The sequence below is a fragment of the Papaver somniferum genome, chromosome 7 (genome assembly GCF_003573695.1).
Source record: "Papaver somniferum cultivar HN1 chromosome 7, ASM357369v1, whole genome shotgun sequence".
Lineage (NCBI taxonomy): Eukaryota > Viridiplantae > Streptophyta > Magnoliopsida > Ranunculales > Papaveraceae > Papaver > Papaver somniferum.
In genome coordinates, this window is record NC_039364.1 from 233,773,314 (window position 1) to 233,796,800 (window position 23,487).

The 23,487-nt window shown below is 36.0% G+C and overlaps 2 protein-coding genes across 2 annotated transcripts; both read right to left on the bottom strand.

The window, feature by feature from the left end:
• Positions 1 to 3,002: 3,002 nt before the first annotated feature.
• On the bottom strand, positions 3,003 to 3,959 carry LOC113296126. Its single transcript, XM_026544458.1, has one exon. The coding sequence runs from the start codon at positions 3,957 to 3,959 to the stop codon at positions 3,003 to 3,005; it is 957 nt and encodes a 318-aa protein (XP_026400243.1).
• Positions 3,960 to 21,643: 17,684 nt separating this feature from the next.
• LOC113296127 lies at positions 21,644 to 22,408 on the bottom strand. The gene has a single exon (XM_026544459.1). The coding sequence runs from the start codon at positions 22,406 to 22,408 to the stop codon at positions 21,644 to 21,646; it is 765 nt and encodes a 254-aa protein (XP_026400244.1).
• Positions 22,409 to 23,487: the final 1,079 nt, after the last annotated feature.

The window sequence follows — 23,487 nt, forward strand, 5'->3', positions numbered from 1 at the left end:
GGGGGCGAGGAAAAACTTTGAGTTAGTTTTAAATAATAAAAAAATAATAAAAATAATAATAATAATCTCAGCCCCCTCCCGCTTCGGCTCCTTTGGCTAGGTTATCCATGAGGCTCGCTGGTAGGCTAGTACAAAAACCTGTTCAATTAATGTAATAGTATGTTGTTGGAGCTTAGCTTGTTAGGCTTACAACTAGTTAATGTAATAGTCTTTATCCAATAATAAGAAAAAAGGTAATAATAATTAAAAAAAAAAAACTCCAGAGCCTAGAAATTTATGCGTATTAAGGATTGCACTAACTAATCTAAGTGGATGGAAGCATCTTGGTTGTAGGAGTTGAGAAACCAATCTGATTAGATGGCAACATCTAAAGAGTCTATTCATAAAAGCACAGAGCTCAGGTGTTAGAAATAACATGGTAGTTTCGCCTTATCTCGTTGAGTCCTTTTCACTTCTATTTTTATTTTGTTTCTTTAAAATATGTTTCTTTAAGTGATTAGGTGGGGCTCACGAATCAAGTTGTTACCACTTCTAGGGTGAAATAGAGTGATTGAGATACCAAAAAAAATGAAACAAAAAATGAAAGAAAAAGAAATAGAAAAAGAAATAGAGACCAGACCATTGGACCAACCGGAATAAATCCAATAAAGTCGACCACTGGTACCCTTGTATATGCCAGTTGTGTTGACCTAAAATTAGGATTATCGACCACTGGTTCCCTTGTATATGCCAGTAAGTTGATATTAGTCAGAGCAATATCTCAGTCCTTAGGATAGGTTCATTTTGGCAGTGGCCTTCAGACCGATATGGGAAACGTCGTTCACCTTAGTTAACATCAAACCATCTACGTTTTTCTCTATATCCATCTTCTTGATTTATCCATGTGATTAGTTTTGACTCCGGATATTCATGTCCATAGTGCGACTATCTGAGTAGAGCTTTGTCACTTATATATGAATTTTAGTATGCTTGAGGGTAAACTCGTGTACAACAATTGGAATTTCGCATCAGGGTACTTCCTCCTGTAGTCAATAAGTACACCAACCAAGGAGATTCTTTAGTGCCTTCCAAGGTTCTGCGTAGATAGCTAGGGTCTGGAGTAAAAGGTTTGTGGGTAAACCTCTTGTAAAACCACTCGAGACTATAACTTGGCCACTAGGGCCACCTAGGGGTTTAAAGGCTTGTTATACGTGCTAAGTGTGACCGTATCCTCAACGATATGGAGTTGTATGTATTTAAAATTAGTTTAATTTGATTTGCTCGAGGACTAGCAAAGTCTAAGTGTAGGGGAATTTGATGTGTCTAAAACACCTTAATATTTATCTATTGTTTATGCTTTCTCTGCTATGTTTTCTTGTAAATTATGTATTTTATGTTTGATTTTGAGTTTTAGGTACTTTGGAGCAAAAGAAGAAGAAACGTCGCTTAAAAGGGGCTAAAGTGTCATTTCATATGCAACTGTTGTTGGAGGAAACTTATTTCTCATTATTTACTTTTATTTCTTCTTCTCTATCTGAAAGGCATGTCGGCTTTAGTGATGCGAGTTATGTCTGAAAAGCATGGCAACCTTAGTGATGTATAAAAATTGAGGAAAAGAGCGGATATGAGAGGTAAGAGATGGCTGCTCGAGAAACTACTAAAAGCACCCAGAAAAGTGTTAAAGGCACCCCCAGAAATGTCCCAGAATAGTTGATAAAAGCATCCAGATGAGTTGATAAAGATAAAAATGTTCACTTTTGGGCCAAGCTCGTACGTCATAACACGAAACAGTAGCTCATGGTCTCACTTAGGATGTAAAGAACTAGAACGAGTTGGGAAGGCACGGAATTGATACGATATTTGGTGTCGACGGCTGCAAAGCTAATAAGAAGAAGAGGATTTAACACGTGGTATCCATTCGTTGGTTAGTGACGTGGTGGGAACTTTTAAAAGAGGAAAGATAATTGTGGCTAGACATATACATGGGAAGTGATAGACTGCAGCGGGGTGGGTTAAGGGTGGGATCCACCCTCTCCCTCTCACATATTCCACTCTCGGGATGGACGCCAGGATTCAATCCGGGGATGTCCCTCTCACACATTCCACTCTCGGGATGGACACCAGGATTCAACCCGGGAATGTTAATCATTTTCCCATATATATATATATATATATATATATATATATATATATATATGCGCGCTTGAGAAGAGGAGGACGGGATTACTTTTTTTGTCTTTGGAGAAAAGTGAATAGAGGTGCTAGCTACAGACGAAATAGGAGAAGAAATTAATTGTTCTTAGACTCTTTGTCCTTTAGTCAAAGTCTTTGTTTGTTAAGCTTCTCACGTTTGGGAGTTATCCAATAATTGGTCCACTGTTTGGTGAGCAAGATATAAGAAGGTGAAGAATCCATTGTAATCCAGAGATTATTGATTGGGTTTCTCGTCGTACTGACCAAAATCTTTTGCCTGTAAGCATATTTATATCTTTTTGAATACAATGATTAATGAGATTTTTTCCAATTTTTGATCCATGAGTAGCTAAATTTCTTTGCTAGGATTTTGGAAGAAGCTATTTTTAATGCGTAAATTTTAGCAATTATTTTCTTTGACAAAAATACTCCAATACTGTTTTTTTTTTAATTTATTAAAAATTTTCTCTTCTTTATATGCTTCGTGATAATTGTTTTGGGTAGTTTCTACCGTTATTTTATAAGCGAAGGAGAATTAGGCCTTAGAATAGTGACAAGAGTCATAAAAAGAGCTTGTAACGTTTTATCTTCCAAAGCATGAGATTGTGTTCGAAATTGTTTTGAGTAAACTATGAGTATTTTGTCAAAGGAATTGTTATTGAGTTTACAAATATTGGAAGTAGTCGAATCCAAAACCCTAGAATCATCTCTCCTTGATAAACCAAAAATCCATTTTAATTAGTTTGTCTTAGTATTTTCTTTTAGTTAATCTTAAACCCATCCTTTAAAAAGTCCGAGCAACGAATCCCTATTCTTACCACTCTTTAAAATTACATCAGTATTAACCCAATTCCATATTCTCCTGTGTCAGAATCATAAGAAACATCAGCACGAATACAATTATGAGTGCTTCTACTAACTCCATTCTTCTGAAAAGCCTTCTGTAGCTGTGTAACATTAGTACTTGAAGAAATTTTTCCAGAAGAGTCCTTTCTATAAGCCGTGTTCCATTCATTTATAGCATTTCTAATCATATTCATATAGTCTAGTGGATTTGGTTTAACTGCTTGAAAAGCTACCATGTTCCTATATTTCCAAATCTTCCAACATATTATAGCAAAGATTTCTTTCCACTCTTTCAAAGGAGTGTCAAACCAAGTTTTTACCCATTCAAAACAATTTGTATTGAAATATGGGATCTGTAATCCTAAACCAAACCAAACTGCTCTAGTAAAACAACATTCCACAAACAAATTTTTAGCAGTCTCTCTACTATCCGATGAACATAGTACACAACAAGGATCTGGATGTCCTAGCTTATCATATAAATTAGATCTAAAATTTAACACTTCAGCTGACAATTTCCAAACGAAAAGAACAGCTTTGGGAAGTAATTTCATGTGCCAGATTTTCATCCAAGTAACATCATTAATTTGATTTTCTTGACATATTAATTTATATGCAGATTTAGTAGTGAACTGACCATTTCTTTTGCAGAACCATATAAGAGAATCCTGAGAATTTTCTGATATATAGATAGATTTAATTTTGTTTGCTATTTCAGGCTGGAAAGTGTTATCAACCAAGGTTGTATTCCACTTTTCATCATCTCCTATCAGATCAGATACCAGTTTAACATCCTCATGATGCCAATTAATTAACCCATTAACACCCGGAATCCAACTATCTAGATCCACATTAACGTTCTTCCATCTCCCACCTGCCAATACTATTCTATTTAATGATTCCAGACCTACTCTTATTATGCCAAATCCATGAAATTTCATAGTCACTGTTCTTATGAAAAGCATGAGTTCTTGGAAATATTTCTCTCTAATTATTTTAACCCATAAGTCATTAGGATTTTGTAGCATTCTCCAAGCTAGTTTAGCTAGAAGAGATAAATTGACTTATGTGGATCTCTTATCCCAATTCCTCCAGAAGCTCTTGAGCATCTAATACTGTCCCAAGCTTTAGGGTAAAAAGCTTTTTTGGGTTATCCTTATTCCACCAAAATATCTTTGGAGTTTATCGAACTCATCAAAGACAGATTTTGGAAATTCAAAACACTGCATTTGATAGCATGGATAAGCTGAAAGAGTGGAGTTAATAAGCACAGTTCTACCCGCCTGAGATAAAATTTTGGATTTCCATCCATTTAAAGCTTTATAAGCTCTTTCTAATAATGGCTCAAAACTTAAAGATTTTTTTCTACCGGAAAATAGAGGTGTGCCTAAATATTTTTCATCTTTAGAAATCCTTTGAACCTTTAACATTTTGGCCAATATCTTTTCAGGCTTTCCGTGAACTTTTTTGCTAAAATACACTCCAGACTTTTGAAAATTAATGGTCTGACCAGAAGATGAAGTAAAAATGTCTAAGATATTCATAATATTCCTGACCTCTGCAATATCTGCTTTACAGAAAAGAAAACAATCATCTGCAAATAGCAGATTTGAGAAACTGTTGGAAAGTTTCGATTTATTCTCATGCCAGCAAATTTCTTTTGCACTTCTGCATTAATGAATAACCTAGACAGACCTTCCTGAAAAAGCGGGGGTCTAACAACAACACCTAATATTTCGTTTAGCAATCTGTATCGACTAACTCTGAAACACTTTTCTAGAGAATCAACTAGACAGTCAGACTCAATCTAGATAAAAGTATCTCAAGAAGTTAATATCTCAATCTCTCAATTTGATCTTACTCAAGCAATCAGCGAGTCTCGATTAAAGAGAGATGAACTTGGATGGTACCAAAGACCAATATCCAAGGATCAATCAATTTTAATCAACAACCAAAGATTGGATTTCCAATTGATGATCTTAACGCACAACCTGTATTATTTATATTATATAAAATATAACACGGAAAAGAAATAACACAGACACCAGAAGTTTTGTTAACGAGGAAACCGCAAATCCAGAAAAACCCCGGGACCTAGTCCAGATTAAATACACACTGTATTAAGCCGGTACAGACACTAGCCAACTACACGCTAACTTCGGATTGGCCTATAGTTGAACCCTTATCAATCTCCCACTGATATAAGGTACAATTATGCTCTTATGCCTCTGATAACAGCAGGATGGTGCGTACTTGATTCCCTTAGATGATCTTACCCACAACTAAGAGTTGCTACGAACATAATCACAGGCTTAAAAATAAACATATTTGTCTCCCACAGAAAAGTCTATCAAAGGAATAAATCTGTCTCCCACAGATAAACCCTAAAGTTGTTTCGTCTTTTGATATTAAATCAAGGTGAATCAGAAACCAATTGATAATCCGGTCTTATATTCCCGAAGAACAGCCTAGATTAATCAATCACCTCTCAACAATCCTTCCTGACTACACAGGCGGTTTGTCAAGGAATCACAAACAGAGAAACGAAGATGTTTGCGACTTCTTTATCTTGTCTATCGGAGAACTCTCACGATATCAAGCAAATCAAAGATTGTACTCGTACGATAGAAGATGCAAGATCAGATCACACAACTACGATAAAAGCATTATCAGTTTGGCTTCACAATCCCAACGAAATCTTTAAGTCGTTAACCCGGATTTAGAGAAGAAACTCAAAGGTTAATGGAGATCGACTCTAGCGAGAGCACTAGTAGCACACGGACGTGTGGGGATTAGTTTTCTCAATGCTAGACGTCCCCTATATATAGTCTTCAAATCAGGGTTTTGCCTTAGTTACAAAGCAATCTATATTCACCGTTAGATGAAAATCTGATTTAGATTCAAGCAAATATTTCTCAACCGTTATATCTAAAGCTTAGCTTGTCACACACAATTTTCATACACGTTTACTGGGTTTGTGAAAACCGTACCCAAACATGTACACGTATGTTGGTTCAACATAGTATCCAAAAGGTTAACCATATGAGATTTTCATATTAACCTTGTTCATCTTCACCATAACTAGTTCAACTGGCTCAAATGAATCAGTTAAAGAATTGTTCAATTGCAAGGAAATCTCATGTACTACACAAGACACAATTGAAGCAAAGATGATTCGATTCGATTGAATCATTTCATGAACATTGTAGCCACGGTTTGGATAAAGCATTTCTTAGTAATTTAATACTCATGTTCAGAACTTCATCTTTAGATCATAACCACTTAAGTTCACAAACAAGTTCGCGGACTTAAGACAATCGGTTGAGTTTTCCAAACTCAGCAGAAATTCTCGGGAAGAGAACTTCCGCCAGTTCGCGGACTGAGTTCGCCGACTAAGAAAAGCACACAAACGAGTTTTGGAAAATCCAGCAGAAATTCTCGGTCGAGAACTTCCGTCAGTTCGCGGACTTAACATAGACAATTCCACAATCCTGCCGATTTTTCTTGATCAACAAAGTTGGACAACTTCGGTTGAAGGAATACATGGTTATGTAATCTAAACTCTTATTCCAATCAATGAAACATTCTTAGAGGACGTTATATAGTTTTTACACTATTTCTCGTCAAAGCAATTTTCAAGATGATCGAAACACACATGACTTTCGTCACTAGGTAAAGGAAACATGATCAAAGTGAAACGGTTACCAACACACATTTCGAGATATAGATAGGCGAGATATACTCAGCTCGAAATACCAAATGTGTATGATCATAGTATATATATATATATATATATATATATATATATATATAGCATAGACTTTTGTCTCAAGAAGTAGGAGATAGGATAGATATATTTTTGAGTGACTGATAAGTTCAAGTCTTCACATACCTTTTTGTCGAGAAGTTCCACCGGTTTCTTGAGTAGTTCTTCTTCTTGTCTGATGAATCGCCATGGAGTCCTTGAGATCAACTACACCTTATAATCTAGTCCGAGACTTAGCTATAACATACTAGAAATCAAGACTTATAGTTTTGATCACTAACATTGACAAACATGCTTGATATAGCAACACATGAGAGGTTGACCGAGCTATGCTCTAACAATCTCCCCCTTTGTCAATTTTATTGACAAAACTATCAATACATATGGAATACAAAAAATATAAACTTTAGTGGCTCCTATTCCATAGTCTAATCTTCAACATTCCTCGAAATCTTCATCCTTCCAAGTACTCCAATCCAAAGATTGTAACTTTAGCACCATCGTTGTTGAAGATCCATAGCTACAATAATGAGTGAAATCGAGATTCTTGATCATTATTATACAATGTCATAGTATCATTATGTAATATCAAATTCCAATTGTATCACGACTTCAACAATAATACTATGGTGATATGTATCACTCCCCTTTAGTCAATACTCCATCTCAATCATGGAAACCACTCCCCCTTACACAATGATCCGAAAACCATATGTATTCGTAGTGTGACCTACAATATTTCTCCCCCTTTTTGTCAATAAAATTGGCAAAGGTAATAGAGCGGGTTCATAATGAAATTTCCACGAGAAACATTTCAAGACTAAAAGAAAAGACACACATCAACTTAATTTAGATGCAATCATATAGCCGAAGCTAACATCATTCATCAAGGAGTTTAAAGATACACGATAACCCTAAAAAATTCCACAACCGCACTCCCCACAAAGATATTACCATTAAGCACAAGTTCAAAAGAACTTTCCCCCATTAGATATCATCCCAAGATAACAACAAGAGCGACCTTAATTTCGAGAGAAAATAAGGATTTTTATTGGACACCAAAAATCATGATTAGTAATTTTCTAATATCCAAAATCTCAACCAAATTAACCACAACTAAACCCATGATTAATTTAATTGGAATACACAACTAAATCTAACCACAAAAGTGATCAATTTAATTGATTGTGCTCAACATAAGTAAAACTCACAGAGCTACGACTTATTTTAATCATACGGAGATGACTATCTTAGACGTATACATACTCAACATAAGAAAAACCTTACGGAATATATGACTACATTAACCAATAGAACATGATTAGTATAGCCGTGCATATACTCCATACAAGAACTTGTGGAATATATGAAAAATGAACTAGATTAATGATAGACACATTTTTGTGTCTAATTTGTCCTCAATGTCAGTATTGTTGGAACTCTATTTTTGTACTAATATTGTGTTTTTATGTATTTTTAGGAAATAACCATTTTTGGAAAATTTGGCTCGAAAAGTTGATTTTGGCACCCGGAGGACAAGTGTTATTCGGACTCTCGCTTTTGGATAAGGGGTAACCTAATTACTAAGGGCACCCCCAGGACACCTTCTTCTCAAATTCAAATAAACTTTTTGGCGGGAAAATTGGTTCATCAACTGGCAGAATTTCAATCGACAAAATGAAGGTGTTGTGATGCGATTCAATGGCTCAAACTTGGTAGGAAGATGTGATATAGCTTAAGGAACACATTTTGGGCATCTAATTTGATCGTAATTGGCTGGAAAATGCGTGATGATTCACACACCCAAAACAGAGCACGTGTAGTGTAACACGAGCAAAATTGAAGTTCTTGTGTGCATGGAGGAGTTCTAATAGCGTTGAAAGAGTGATGAGACGTGGAGAAGGCTAACTAGAGCGTTAAGGATCAAATCTAATGTGTGTAGAAGCCAAAAATGGAAATTATTGTTAAATATGGGCAGCAAAGAATAATCGAATTAAATAGAAAATATACAATCAATGGTCGGATTTCTTGCTCCAAAACACTATAAATACAAGTATCGGTCATTGGGAAGAGCTGTCGAGAGTTTGGGGAGGTTTGGAGGCGAGCAGAGAGGCGCAGGAGGAGTTGCAGAGAAGTTACCTGCTGCTGCTGCTGCCATTAACACGCCTGAAGAACACGAAGAACGGACTCAGAAGCAGTCGTTTTCAACAGGAAATCGACTGTCGCCTGTGGGTCGTAGTTCTTCAACGACAACAGCACCTCAGCTCTGTCGTTGATTCTGGACGCCTTCTGTGGGTCGCAGAGTTCTGTTTTACATCAATTTCTTGTATTTCTCTTCATTGTAAAACACTTTTGAGCATCAATGAAATATTTTGAGAGTTTTTACTATGATGAGTTAAACCCCAACACTGGGGTGAGGAGGAGGAGCCTTATTTCACACTTGGGTAATTATATTTAATTCTTTCAGACTTTTGCACTAATTAATTGAAATATGATTTGAAAATTAGTTGTATTTGATTGATGGGCATGCTTAGCTTAGATGATTTGATGTTCATGCTTAACATTTACATCTAATTTGGAGAATATCTTGGCAAAATAAGAGTCATATTTTATATTTTGAGCTATATTGTTAAAAGAATCATTATTTGAACCTTAGAATGAATTCGGTGGAATCCTAAACCCCAGTACCTCTTCACCATTGTTAATATTTGTATATATTTTATTAAATCAAAAAATCTTCTTCACAAGTCGAAAGAACCCTTTTATAACCACATTACTACAACCCACGAAAAATCTTTAAATTTTGGCGCCGCCGACGCGGATTTGTGCTTAGGTAGAATTTTTTTTAGGTTTATTTTTTTTTTATTATTTGTTCCTTTTTACTTTGTCTTTTTGTCTTTGATTTACAGGTTCGAAGTGGAGCACTAAGGACTTGGAGAGGAAAAAGCTTAAAGCGAAAAGCGAAAAGAGAAGAAAAAAAGGACAATTTTAGGATTTAATTTTTAATTTTTAATTTTTTTTAGAGTGTGTGAGGAAAACTGTAATTTTTTTTTTTTTTTTATTATTTGGACTTTGGACTTTAAACAATTGGACTTTTTTTAACCCTACGGAAGGGTATTATATTAAAAAAAAAAAAAATTATATAAACTGTGTGCAGGGAAGGACGACGATTACTATATCGTCTCGGCCCCTCGGGTTCGCACACGGCATAGGAGTCGTGGCCCGAGTCGACGACAACGGTTCATCGCCCGTCTGGTACGGGAGGTAAGTCCAATCGAAACACCCGCGAATCTCCTGCAAGTGGGTTACTGTCTGCCTTAAGGTGATAATTGTTTGAGGACGAACCGGACTGTCTTTATTTTCCTAGTAAAGGGCAAGGCCTGGCCTAAACAAGATAAGGGTTCGGATTTCATCACCGTTCTCTTCTTGCCCGCCTTAGGAAAACGAAACCGAACGCGAACCTAAGCTTAAAATTTGGAATAGAACGAGACCGATAGGGTAACGAGCTTAATAGGAAACTCGTTCGAAAAATATTGGTTGCTCTTTAAGCACACTCCAAAGTTCATGATGGTTTCTGTGAGTTGAATGCGTGACTGCGCCGCCTTGTGATAGCGGTGAGGCCTTGGGTATCAAAGCTCTACTAAGCTTCCCTCGCCTCTATTCAACTTACTTTGACTCAGATTGATTCCAGAGGGGTTTGCTCAAATTGCAACGAATTCCCTTTCGAAAGATAGAAGCTGGTCTAGAAACAATCTAAGTGGAGCCATCATGCTTTTTGTTTGCTAGAAATCTTTAGGTTTGTTTTGGTGGAGTCGAGTCGGCCTTGTTTGTGATTGTGTAGAATTCCCTTGCAATTAAGAATGTCGAACTGGTATGATAGAAGCCAATACAATGAGTATCGACCTGAATTTGAATATGGACATCATCAGTTTTATGACCATGGTGGGAATAGTAGTTGGGAACGCCAACCTTTTCAAGGTTATGGTTCATACCATAGTGAGCCCAATTACTATCCACACACGAATTGGTCTTACGAGCAAGAAAATCAGGAATATTATAGTACTAGTCATGCGTTTTTGGAAAATTACTTAAAAACTAGTCCTGATTATGACATTTCTAAACCTGTTCAATCTCTAGAAGAAACCTACCAACAAATTCGAAGGGAGTATGAACGTGCAGTTAGTTCAAGAGAAGAGAGTACACAACGGTCTAAGATATTCAATGAGACTTGTGAAGTATAAGTGTTACGCTCAGTGAAATTCAAGCACGTTTAGAGGCAGAAAATGAACAGTTAGCTAATGCTGCTCGAAATAATCTAAATTTCCAAAATAGTGTTTCCAATTCTACCCTTGATATCAATAGTGAATATTTGCCCAATCTAGAGGACGAGGTTAGAATAAAAGACACTACTTATTTAGATAAGGTTCAATCATCTTTGTACTATTATGATGATGAGGATAGTAGTAATGAAGAATCTGAAATATGTAGGCATAGTGATCAGGAATCTATTAATCCAATTGAGCTTTATAATGATTATTATTTCTAGTTCAAATCCAAATAATTTTTATGATTATTCACCTATTCAAAGGACGAGGATTTGATTAGGGATACCACCGTTTTAGACGATGTAGTTTTTCCTTTTGATTACGAAGCCGATAGTGGTTTAGAGGAACGGGTTTATTTCGAAAATACTGTTTTAGAGTCTAGCGACTTAGAAACAATAGTCTTGGAAGAAGAAGATAGACCCGTAGAGATGAGTAAAGATGCACTACCTGATAATAACTTAGAAGAATCTCTTGAATATTTTAAGGACTCTGAAGATACGGAAATTCAAGAAATAATTAGAGGTCTATCTAGAGACACTGAAAACTCTAAGTTTGGGGGTGATTATCCTTCCCTAGTGCCTTACCTTTAACTCTAGAAAGTCCCCACACTTAGGACTTGATCTGTGCCTGACCATTTTACAAGATTACCTTCATACTCGTTTTCCCGAACCTAATGATGTCCATGAAGGAGTTCAGTTAGAAACCCATCCTCTGGTTGATGTGGTTTCCCAGGCTATGATACCCAGATTGACTTTGTTTTCCCACCAAATAGTTTTCTTCCAACTGTGGGAACGTATTCCAAATGTGTCGAATATTAAGTTGTGAGACTAGACCTAAATGCTTTAGGAAATTAGAATCGACACATTTGCTTAAGAATGACCACTACTCTCACTGTGGTCAATATGTAAGTCATATCTGATTGACTTAGAGGATCCTCATTATTTAGGTTATTATTGTGATTCTAAGTTCGTATTTGAGTTTTTCCAGACTCTAGGACCTAATAATTTGGATCCCCTATGAGGAAACAGCCATGAAAATATTTTATTTAGACCCTTTCATAGAACCTGAACCTGAACCGCAATTAGAATATTTAATCAGGAAACTAGTAAGGGCATGTTATTCTTGTTCATTTCTTGGTTATGTAGTTTCCTTTGGTCAGCTCTTTTTCGTTTTGAAGACCCACAGTTATTTCGACTGTTATATGGTTCGAGTTGACTAATCCTTTCCTAAGTCTGGCTGAAGACTTTAAACTTAGCACTTCTTGGGAGGTAACCCAATCTCATGCAACACGGTAATATCCTTCCTTACTCTTTTGCTTCAATGGTAACAGTTTCTCCTTGTTCATGCTTTTAGTTTCATCTTTAGAACATTGAGGACAATGTTAGATTTAAGTTTGGGGGTATGGGAGAAACTTTTTAGTTGCAATAAATAAACTCCAGAGCCTAGAAATTTATGCCTATTAAGGATAGCACTAACCAATCTAAGTGGATGGAAACATTTTTTTTAGGAGTTGAGGAACCAATCTGACTAGATGGAAACATCTATAGAGTCTATTCATAAAAGCACAGAGCTCAGGTGTTAGAAATAACATGATAGTTTCGCCATATCTTGTCGAGTCCTTTTCACTTTCTATTTTTATTTTTCTTTTATTTCAAGTGATTTGGTGGGGCACACGATTCAAGTTGTTACCTTTGCTAGGGTGAAATAGAGTGACTGAGTTACCTTTTCAAAAAAAAATAAAAAAAATTAAATAAAAAAAATAAATAAATAAATAAATAGACCGGACCAGTTAGACCAATCGGAATAAGTATTAACACTTGGATAGCAATATGCGTGTGTTCTCCCTGTTTCCGTCGCCTAAGCAAGCGTGGAATGCAGGACCCGTGGGAACTATCGTGTAATCTGCTGACAAGAAGCATGCGCTTGGATCAAAAAGATCTATTCATGCCGTTAAGTTAAAAAAAAAAAAAATGGTTATGTGTAGTCAACTGCTGGTTCCCTTGTATTTGCCAGTTTGTTGATCTAGATTTAAGTTATTGACCACTGGTTCCCTTGTATATGCCAGTGTGTTAATATTAGTCAGACCGGTATCTCAGTCATTTAGGTTAGGTTCATCTTGGCAGAGGCCTTCAGACAGATATGGGAAACACCGTTCACTTTTCAACCATCTACATTTTTCTTTTTCCATCTTCTTAATCTTTTCATGTGATTAGTCTGACTCCGAGTATGATGTCCATCGTGAAACTATCTTAGTAGAGCTCTGTCACTTATATGAATTTTAGTATGCTTGAGTGCAAACTCGTGTACAGCAATTGGAATTTCGCATCAGGGTTTTTCCTCTTAGAGTCAATAATTGTATGCCAACCAAGGAGGTTCTTTAGTGCTTTCCAAGGTTCTGCGTAGATAGCTAGGGTCTGGAGTACTGGTTTTTGTGGGTACACCTCTGATAAACCCACCTGAGATTAACTCGGTCACTTTTCAAGAATAAATTTGCTCGAGGACTAGCAAATAATAAGTTTGGGGGTATTTGATAGACACATTTTTGTGTCTAATTTGTCCTCAATGTCAGTATTGTTGGAACTCTATTTTTGTACTAATATTGTGTTTTTATGTATTTTTAGGAAATAAACATTTTTGGAAAATTTGGCTCGAAAAGTTGATTTTGGCACCCGGAGGACAAGTGTTATTCGGAATCTCGCTTTTGGATAAGGGGTAACCTAATTACTAAGGGCACCCCCAGGACACCTTCTTCTCAAATTCAAATAAACTTTTTGGCGGGAAAATTGGTTCATCAACAGGCAGAATTTCAATCGACAAAATGAAGGTGTTGTGATGCGATTAAATGGCTCAAACTTGGTAGGAAGATGTTATATAGCTTAAGGAACACATTTTGGGCATCGAATTCGATCGGAATTGGCTGGAAAATGCTTGATGATTCACACACCCAAAACAGAGCACGTGTAGTGTAACACGAGCAAAATTGAAGTTCTTGTGTGCATGGAGGAGTTCTACTAGCGTTGAAAGAGTGCTGAGACGTGGAGAAGGCTAACTAGAGCGTTCAGGATCAAATCTAACGTGTGTAGAAGCCAAAAATGGAAATTATTGTTAAATATGGGCAGCAAAGAATAATCGAATTAAATAGAAAATATACGCAATCAATGGTCGGATTTCTTGCTCCAAAACACTATAAATACAAGTATCGGTCATTGGGAAGAGGCTGTCGAGAGTTTGGGGAGGTTTGGAGGCGAGCAGAGAGGCGCAGGAGGAGTTGCAGAGAAGTTACCTGCTGCTGCTGCTGCCATTAACACGCCTGAAGAACACGAAGAACGGACTCTCAGAAGCAGTCGTTCTTCAACAGCGAAATCGACTGTCGTCTGTGGGTCGTAGTTCTTCAACGACAACAGCTCCTCAGCTCTGTCGTTGATTCTGGACGCCTTTTGTGGGTCGCAGAGTTCTGTTTTACATCAATTTCTTGTATTTCTCTTCATTGTAAAACACTTTTGAGCATCAATGAAATATTTTGTGAGCATTTTTACTATGATGAGTTAAACCCCAACACTGGGGTGATGGAGGAAGCCTTATTTCACACTTGGGTAATTATATTTAATTCTTCTCATGACTTTTGCACTAATTTTAATTGAAATTATGATTTGAAAAAATTAGTTGTCATTTGATTTGATGCGGCATGCTTAGCTTAGATGATTTGATGCCTCATGCTTAACATTTACATCTAATATTTGGAGAATTTATCTTGGCAAAAATAAGAGTCAATATATTTTATATATTTACTGATCTATAATTGTTAAAAGAATCATTATTTGAACCTTAAGAAATGAATTCGGTGGAATCCTAAACCCCAGTACCTCTTACACCATTGTGAATATTTTTGTGTATATAATTTTTATTAAATCTAAAAAAATATTCTTTCACAAGTCTGAAAAGAACCCTATTTTATAACCACTATTACTACAACCCCACGAAAAATCTTTAATCTATTAATTACAAGAGAACCTATAATCAATCTAATTGGAATACCAATAACCAAACTAATCACCGTAGTAATCAGTTTAATTATTTTGGGCTTGACACAAGAGAACTTATGGAGCCCCGACTAAGCTTATAATAACATGAGAACCTTAATCGTTTATGTACTCAACATAAGAGAGAAAGATTATGGAGTACAAACTAAATAACTAAGCAAGTTGATCAATTTAGTTCTTAATGCTCAACATATAGTATCTTATGGAACAACCAACCATGCCAATAAGAGAATCGACTTAGTTGTATCGTGCTCAACATAAGACACACAATGGAGCCTTCACGGTAATACAAAAGAATTTGGATCAATAAAGATCAATACCATGGATAATATACAAGGATCTATTCTATCTTTTTATCAAAATAATGACATAATAGACTTTATCCTTGTTCACAAAAGATTTTATCCTATTTTCCATCAAATAAATGACTGCATAGGCATAACTTTTGTGATTGTCAAAAGTCTATTCATCCTTAAATCAATATATAAATATCGATCATGAATGACTTTACTTTTGACAAAATATGGGACCTTCAAGTTCACGGACGTAAAAAATACATATCCCATAAAAATATTGCAATATATTAAACCATTAAAAATATTGCAAACCATCATCCTCCAAATATTTTTAGAATTTAATACCAATAAACCTAAAAAATAACACAAGAAAATGAAAACAGAGATAGCTATGTGTAGTCGCAATCATCGCTATTCAAGCACTAGTTATTCTTCCAACTAATCAAAAAAGAAAACTTCCTAGGCATTAATATATTTGAGAAATTCTTTATCATTCCCGAACTCTTTGTCATCAACATCCATTGGAACATAAGGTTCACGGAAGTAAGAGTCAATACCCACGAACTTTCTTGGCTGAAACGGTCGAATAAGATTCCTCTGAATTTCCAAAGATTTAGACACAAACGTCTTAATTTCACAAATCTCCCTTCTTAGTGCCTTCAACTCATCAAGAACATCGGAAAACTTCTGAGAATTAGAAGGAACAACCCTGGATTTTCTTGTTCTTTTTCTTTTCAAGTACTTAGAAACAGGAGATTTCTCTTTTTCCTTAATTGAGAGTTTATCAATCACGTTGACATCCTTTCTAACAGACGACATAATGCTTTGAGAACAGTTATGAACAACTGGATTTGTGTGATGGAATCACTTAACTCAACAAGCAGTCTTATATAGGATGTCAAGAAGGAAAAAGTAATGTAGGGTTCGAAACCTAAAAACAGGTTCATATACGCCCAACTCTAAAACCCTATAAAGAGTAGAATTGCCGATAATAACCCTTTTCTTTTATTTGATAGACAGAAAATAACAAAACTATGAAAAGAAGCAAACTTTTCTAAAACATGGATCTGCACTTCAATCTTGTCTCTTTTCTACCAGGTACATGAGACAAGATTATTAACAACACAATCAAGTTGTATTGTGATCAACAATGACTTGTTCATCTTTTTCTTCATAAGAAGAATCCTTTGATTTCTTTCTATCAACGCGAGACCATACTTTCTTTTCAACTGGTCTTATTTTATCCTTGGAAACCAACTTCTTAGATGAAGATAAAATCCTAAATACCTCAGCAGTCTTATGAGCTAGTTTTAGCTTCCTTGCCAAATGATTTGCTCTTCGTTGAAGTTTGTTGGCGTGCCTCACTTGATGTTTATACTTGTAACATCTTGATGTTTATACTTGTAACATCTTGATAGTTCATGACCGTTCTGAGAACAAAACGAGCACGTCAAACTTGGATAATATTCAGGCATCTGTGGTGTAAACGCATCAAGACACACAGTGGATCCTGAACCATAGCAATCAGAGTTTCCAAAGGATGGGTCAATTAATTCTTCCAGCTTGATTGGATTCTCTTCTTCCTCGAAACCATCAAGGTTGATATATGTATTGCTACAGTTATCAAAATCAATGTTTTCACATAGAAGACCGACACTTGATTTCCTATCTTCTTCAGAATCATAGATCTCAGATATTTCATCAAGTGTTACAGCAAGACCTTTGTTCCCAGTGTATTTTCTACGATTAGGGTATTCATTTGCAAAATTACCAAAACCTTTACACTTAAAGCACTGAGGCATATCCTCGTCATCAGCCTCGTCAACATCCCTGTTTTTAGGAGGTACGCGACCGTGAGGTTTGTCTGATGACTTAGGTTTGTCTCTTGAAAACAGTTTACTTCTCTTCAACAGAAGATCCCTAAACTGTCTTGTGATCAAGGAGACTGATTTATCAAGATCTTCATCAGAAAAATCTTCCTCGACCTGATCATCCTCAAAGACATAAACACTTTTACTTTTATCAAGTAATTTGGTGTTCTTCTGTACTTTAAAGGAAACATCATTTCCGACTTTGGATGTGTGCTCATGGTAAAATATCTTAAGCTTTCCAACTAAGGTGTTTCTGGAAAGATTGTCGAGGTTATTCCCTTCGACGGTGCCATGCTTCTTAGACTCATATCTAGATGGCAGCGGTCTGAGAATTTTCATCACAATGTCCTTTTCAGGAATAATTTTACCCAATGCAAAAGATGCATTAACAATTTCAGACACTTTGTGATTAAACTCATCAAACGACTCTTCATCTTCCATACGAATATTATCCCAATCGGAATTAAGGTTTTGAAGCCTCGCTTCCTTTTCACTGGAGTTTCCTTCGAATACGGTTTCTAAGATATCCCAAGCCTCCTTAGACCTAGTGTAGTTATGCACATGATGCTGAAGGTTTGGGGTAATGACATGTATGATGGCATTCAAATCGTCAGAATTTTTCTTAACAGCAAGTATCTCGGCAAGGCTATATTCACCAATAGGTTTGGGAACTTTTGCATCGGCAACTGCCACAACGGGAGCATCATAGCCATTAACAACATATACCCATGATTGAAAATCACGTGCATGGAGAAAAGATTGCATAACAATTTTACACCATAAGTAATTCGAGCCATCGAAAACTGGTGGTACGTTAATAGAGATAGCACCTCTGTCCATAAAGTCAGATCGCTACAAACATAGACTTGTGAGGTCTTAAACGTGTTTGCCTGCTCTGATATCAATTGAAAAAGCATGGGTCTAACAATACCACCCAAAATATTTCGTTTAGCAATCTGTATGGACTAACTCCTAAACACTTTGTTAGAGAATCAACTAGACAGTTAGACTCAATCTAGATAAAAGTATCTCAAGGAGTTAATATCTCAATCTCTCAATTTAATCTTACTCAAGCAATCAACGAGTCTCGATTAAAGAGAGATGAACTTGGATGGTACCAAAGACCAATATCCAAGGATCAATCAATTTTAATCAACAACCAAAGATTGGATTTCCAATTGATGATCTTAACGCACAACCTGTATTATTTATATTATATAAAATATAATGCAGAAAAGAAATAACACAGACACCAGAAGTTTTGTTAACGAGGAAACCGCAAATCCAGAAAAACCCCGGGACCTAGTCCAGATTGAACACACACTGTATTAAGCCGCTACAGACACTAGCCAACTACACGCTAACTTCGGATTGGCCTATAGTTGAACCCTTATCAATCTCGCACTGATATAAGGTACAATTATGCTCTTATGCCTCTGATAACAGCAGGATGGTGCGTACTTGATTCCCTTAGATGATCTTACCCACAACTAAGAGTTGCTACGAACACAATCGCAGGCTTAACAATAAACAGATCTGTCACCCACAGAAAAGTCTATCAAAGGAATAAATTTGTCTCCCACAGATAAACCCTAAAGTTGTTTCATCTTTTGATATTAAATCAAGGTGAATCAGAAACCAATTGATAATCCGGTATTATGTTCCCGAAGAACAACCTAGATTAATCAATCACCTCTCAACAATTCTTCCTGACTACACAGGCGGTTTGTCAAGGAATCACAAACAGAGAGACGAAGATGTTTGTGACTTCTTTATCTTGCCTATCGTAGAATTTTCACGATCTCAAGCCAATCAAAGATTGTACTCGTACGATAGAAGATGCAAGATCAGATCACACAACTACGATAAAAGTAGTATCGGTCTGGCTTCACAATCCCAGTGAAGTCATTAAGTCGTTACCCGAATTTAGAGAAGAAACTCAAAGGTTAATGGAGATCGACTCTAGCGAGAGCACTAGTAGCACACGGACGTGTGGGGATTAATTTTCTCAATGCTAGACGTCCCCTATATATAGTCTTCAAATCAGGGTTTTTCCTTAGTTACAAAGCAGTCCATATTCACCGTTAGATGAAAACCTGATTTAGATTCAAGCTAATATTTCTCAACCATTAGATCGAAAGCTTAGCTTGTCACACACAATTGTCAGACACGTTTACTAGGTTTGTGAAAACCGTGCCCAAATATGTACACGTATGTTGGTTCAACATAGTAATCAAAAGGTTAACCATATGAGCTTTTCATATTAACATTGTTCGTCTTCACCATAACTAGTTCAATTGGCTCACATGAACTAGTTAAAGAGTTGTTCAATTGCAAGGAAATCTCATGTACTACACAAGAAACAATTGAAGCAAAGATGATTCGATTCGATTGAATCGGTTCATGAACATTGTAGCCACGGTTTGCATAAAGAATTCCTTAGTAATTTAATACTCATGTTCAGAACTTCATCTTTATATCATAACCACTTAAGTTCACAAACAAGTTCGTGGACTTAAGACAATCGGTTGAGTTTTCCAAACTCAGCCAAAATTCTCGGGAAGAGAACTTCCGCCAGTTCGCGGACTAAGCACACAAACGAGTTTTGGAAAATCCAGCAGAAATTTTCGATCGAGAACTTCCTTCAGTTCGCGGACTGTGTTCGCGGACTTGACAAAGATAATTCCACAATCCTGCCGATTTCTCTTGATCAACAAAGTTAGACAACTTCGGTTGAAGGAATACATGGTTATGTAATCTAAACTCTTATTCCAATCACTCAAAAATTCTTAGAGGACGTTATATAGTTGTTACACTATTTCTCGTCAAAGCAATTTACAAGATGATCGAAACCCACATGACTTTCGTCACTAGGTAAAGAAAACATGATCAAAGCGAAACGCTTACCAACACACATTTCGAGATATAGATAGGCGAGATATACTTAGCTCGAAACACCAAATGTGTATGATCATAGTCTACATATATAGCATACGACTTTTGTCTCAAGAAGTAGGAGATTGGATAAATATACTTTTGAGTAACAGATGAGTTCAAGTCTTCACATACCTTTTTGTCGAGAAGTTCCACCGGTTTCTTGAGTAGTTATTCTTCTTGTCTGATGAATCTCCATGAAGTCCTTGAGCTCAACTACACCTTCTAACCTAGTCCGAGACTTAGCTATAATAGACTAGAAATGAAGACTTATAGTTTTGATCACTAACATTGACAAACATGCTTGATATAGCAACGTATGCGAGGTTGACCGAGCTATGCTCTAACACTTCCAAAGCAGTTATAAATAAATACGGTGATAACGGACCATCTTGACACAGACTTCTAGTTGGAGAGAATTGAATACCAGCAACTGCATTAAGAAGAACCATAGATTTAACCGTGTAAATGCACTCATAAATCATATCACACCATTTTTGTGAAAAAACCAAATTTTTTAACATAAAAATCACAAAGTTCCATTCTATTTTGTCAAATGCTTTAGATAAATCTAGTTTCAAAGCTAGATATCCTTTCTTTGTTTTGCTAGTTTTCATTGTGTGAAGAATCTCATGTGTTATGACTACATTATCTATAATTTTCCTTTTCAGAATAAAGGCTGATTGATTTGGGGAGATGATCTTATCTAAAAACCTTTTTCAGTCTAGTATCCAATATCTTGGAGATAAGCTTATATAAAGCATTACTCAGACTGATAGGTCTGAAATCTACCGGAGTTATTGGGTTCTCAACCTTAGGTATTAAAGAGATAAAATTTTCATTTAAAGACTCTTCTAATTTTCCTGATTCAAAGAAATTAGTGACTAAGCTTACCACATCAGGTGCCACTAGAGTGAGTCTGAGAAAAACCTGGCGGATACCCAGCCGGTCCTGGGGAACCCCAAGAATTCATGCTAAATAAAAACTTTTTAATTTCATCTATATCAGGGATCTTAACTAAGTCCCTATTTTCATCTTCTAAAATAACCACCGTAATTAAACCATCAAAAAAGTTATTTATCTGACCATTTGAATTGGTACTAATTTTGGCAAAATGATTCTTTAGCAACAAATCCAATTGATCTTTCTCGTCTATCCAAAAACCCAATTCATCTCTAAGCATGTGTATTGAGTTATGTCTTTTTATGTTAGAGGCTACCACATGAAAATATTTAGTGCATCTGTCATGCTCCTTAAAAAAATTATCTCTACTATTTTCTAACCAATATATATTCTCTATTTTATTCCAAGTCTCAAGATCATCTTCTAATTTCTTCAAAACTTTTCTAGAAATCCTATTCCCTGGTTTAGCATTCTCCCTATCATTTTTTTTTTAGATCTCTTCCTTATTTTTGAAAATGTTTTTATTCCATAACCCAAAGTATGTGGCTAGAGATTTCAGGGTCTGAACTATGTTGTCTTCCGAAACACCTCTATTTTCAGACCAAGCATTTTCAACAAACATGTTATAGTCTTTATGTTCTTTCCAACCCCTAAAATATTTATATGGTTTTGAACCTCCCAATTTAACCGGACAAACATCTAATAACAGAGGATTATGGTCTGACGCCACTCTGGATAAGTGATAAACAGTATAGTCCGGAGAAACATTAAACCATTTAACATTAACCAGACCCCTATCAATACGTTCTCTTATATTACTTTCACCCTCTCTTTGGTTAGACCAAGTGAAAGGGTCACCATGGAAACCCAGATCCATGAAACCAATTTGTTGTATAGTTCTGTGAACTAAATTAAATATACTGGTAGAAGCTTCATTGCCACCTTCTTTCTCAGTATTATTTAAAATGAAGTTCATATCACCAACTAACAACCATGGATCATTAAATATTTCATTCAGTGTCAATAGATACTCCCATCGAGCAGTTCTATCATGCACATTTAACGCTCTATATATACAAGAAATATAACTTAAAATTCCTTTAATTTTCACTTCAACCGTTATTATATTAAACTTAACCTCCACCAAATTTACCAAAATCCTATTGGCCCAGGATACAATTTGACCCCCGGATTTTTCTATTGATGGAATAACCACCCAGTCCTGAAATTGCAACTTTCTAGCAGTGTCATTCATTTTTTCCCACACCCATTTTAGTTTTAGATAGAAAAACCATTTCAGGTTTGTATTTTCAAGCAAAAAAACCTAACATGATTATATGTTTTTGGGCTATTGCATCCTTGGGCATTCCATGTAATAAGTTTCATGACTTCTAAAATAACTAAATCCTAGATATAAAACCAGCAAAACAAATTAAACAACAATAACTTCCTAGTGAAGCCAGAAACAACAACCTTATGATTGTAGCTAAAATATTTAAAGGCAGATCATAACACCAATGATTAACTAAGGCGAAAGCACAAAAACAAAGAAAACAAGTCCAATAACAATTTAAAACATACAAAGCTGGGAAAAGATTACTAACCATATTAGGGTTTTCGATACTCGAGCTCCCTTCCACAATATTTAGATTTTTCACCTTGTCTGAAACCATGGCATCCTCTGCTAAAACAGCTTCAGCCGCAACAATTGGTGTAGGGTTAAGTTCAGCTGGATCCCCTTCCGCAACAACCAAAGCTTGTGAAACTATCTATGCTGGTGAATATCTTTCTACATCCTTGTACTCTGCTAACAACCATGCATAGCCCTGCAAGTAATGCTTCCCTTCAATCAAGCTTTGGAAGTACTTCTCTTTAGCCATTTCCTCAACTCTTTCTTTCTCTTCATCTTCCATGAACTCTACTACATCCTTTTCCTTACCCTTTTCAGCAGAATTGTCAAATTTGTTACCCTCCTTAATAACTATTGGCCTAGATTTAACCACCGGATTAGGACACACCCAATCTATATCCATTCTTTGCCTCTTACTAGTTGCCCTATTAACAGCTTCTTTATCAATCAAACTCCTAAATTAAGTAGAAGTTTGATCCACTTTCTTTGAGTTCTTAGATTCCTTTTTCTTCAATAACAATAAACTTTTTGCCTCTTCCTTTGTACCAACAACCACATGAATCTCTCTAACAACATCAGGAGATTCATTTCTACAATCATAACCTTCAGGATGCATAATCCACTTGCACAAGGAACATTAACTAGCAGGAAGACCTATATAATCAATATCAATATTTTTCTTTCTAGTACCCTGATCCTCAAGT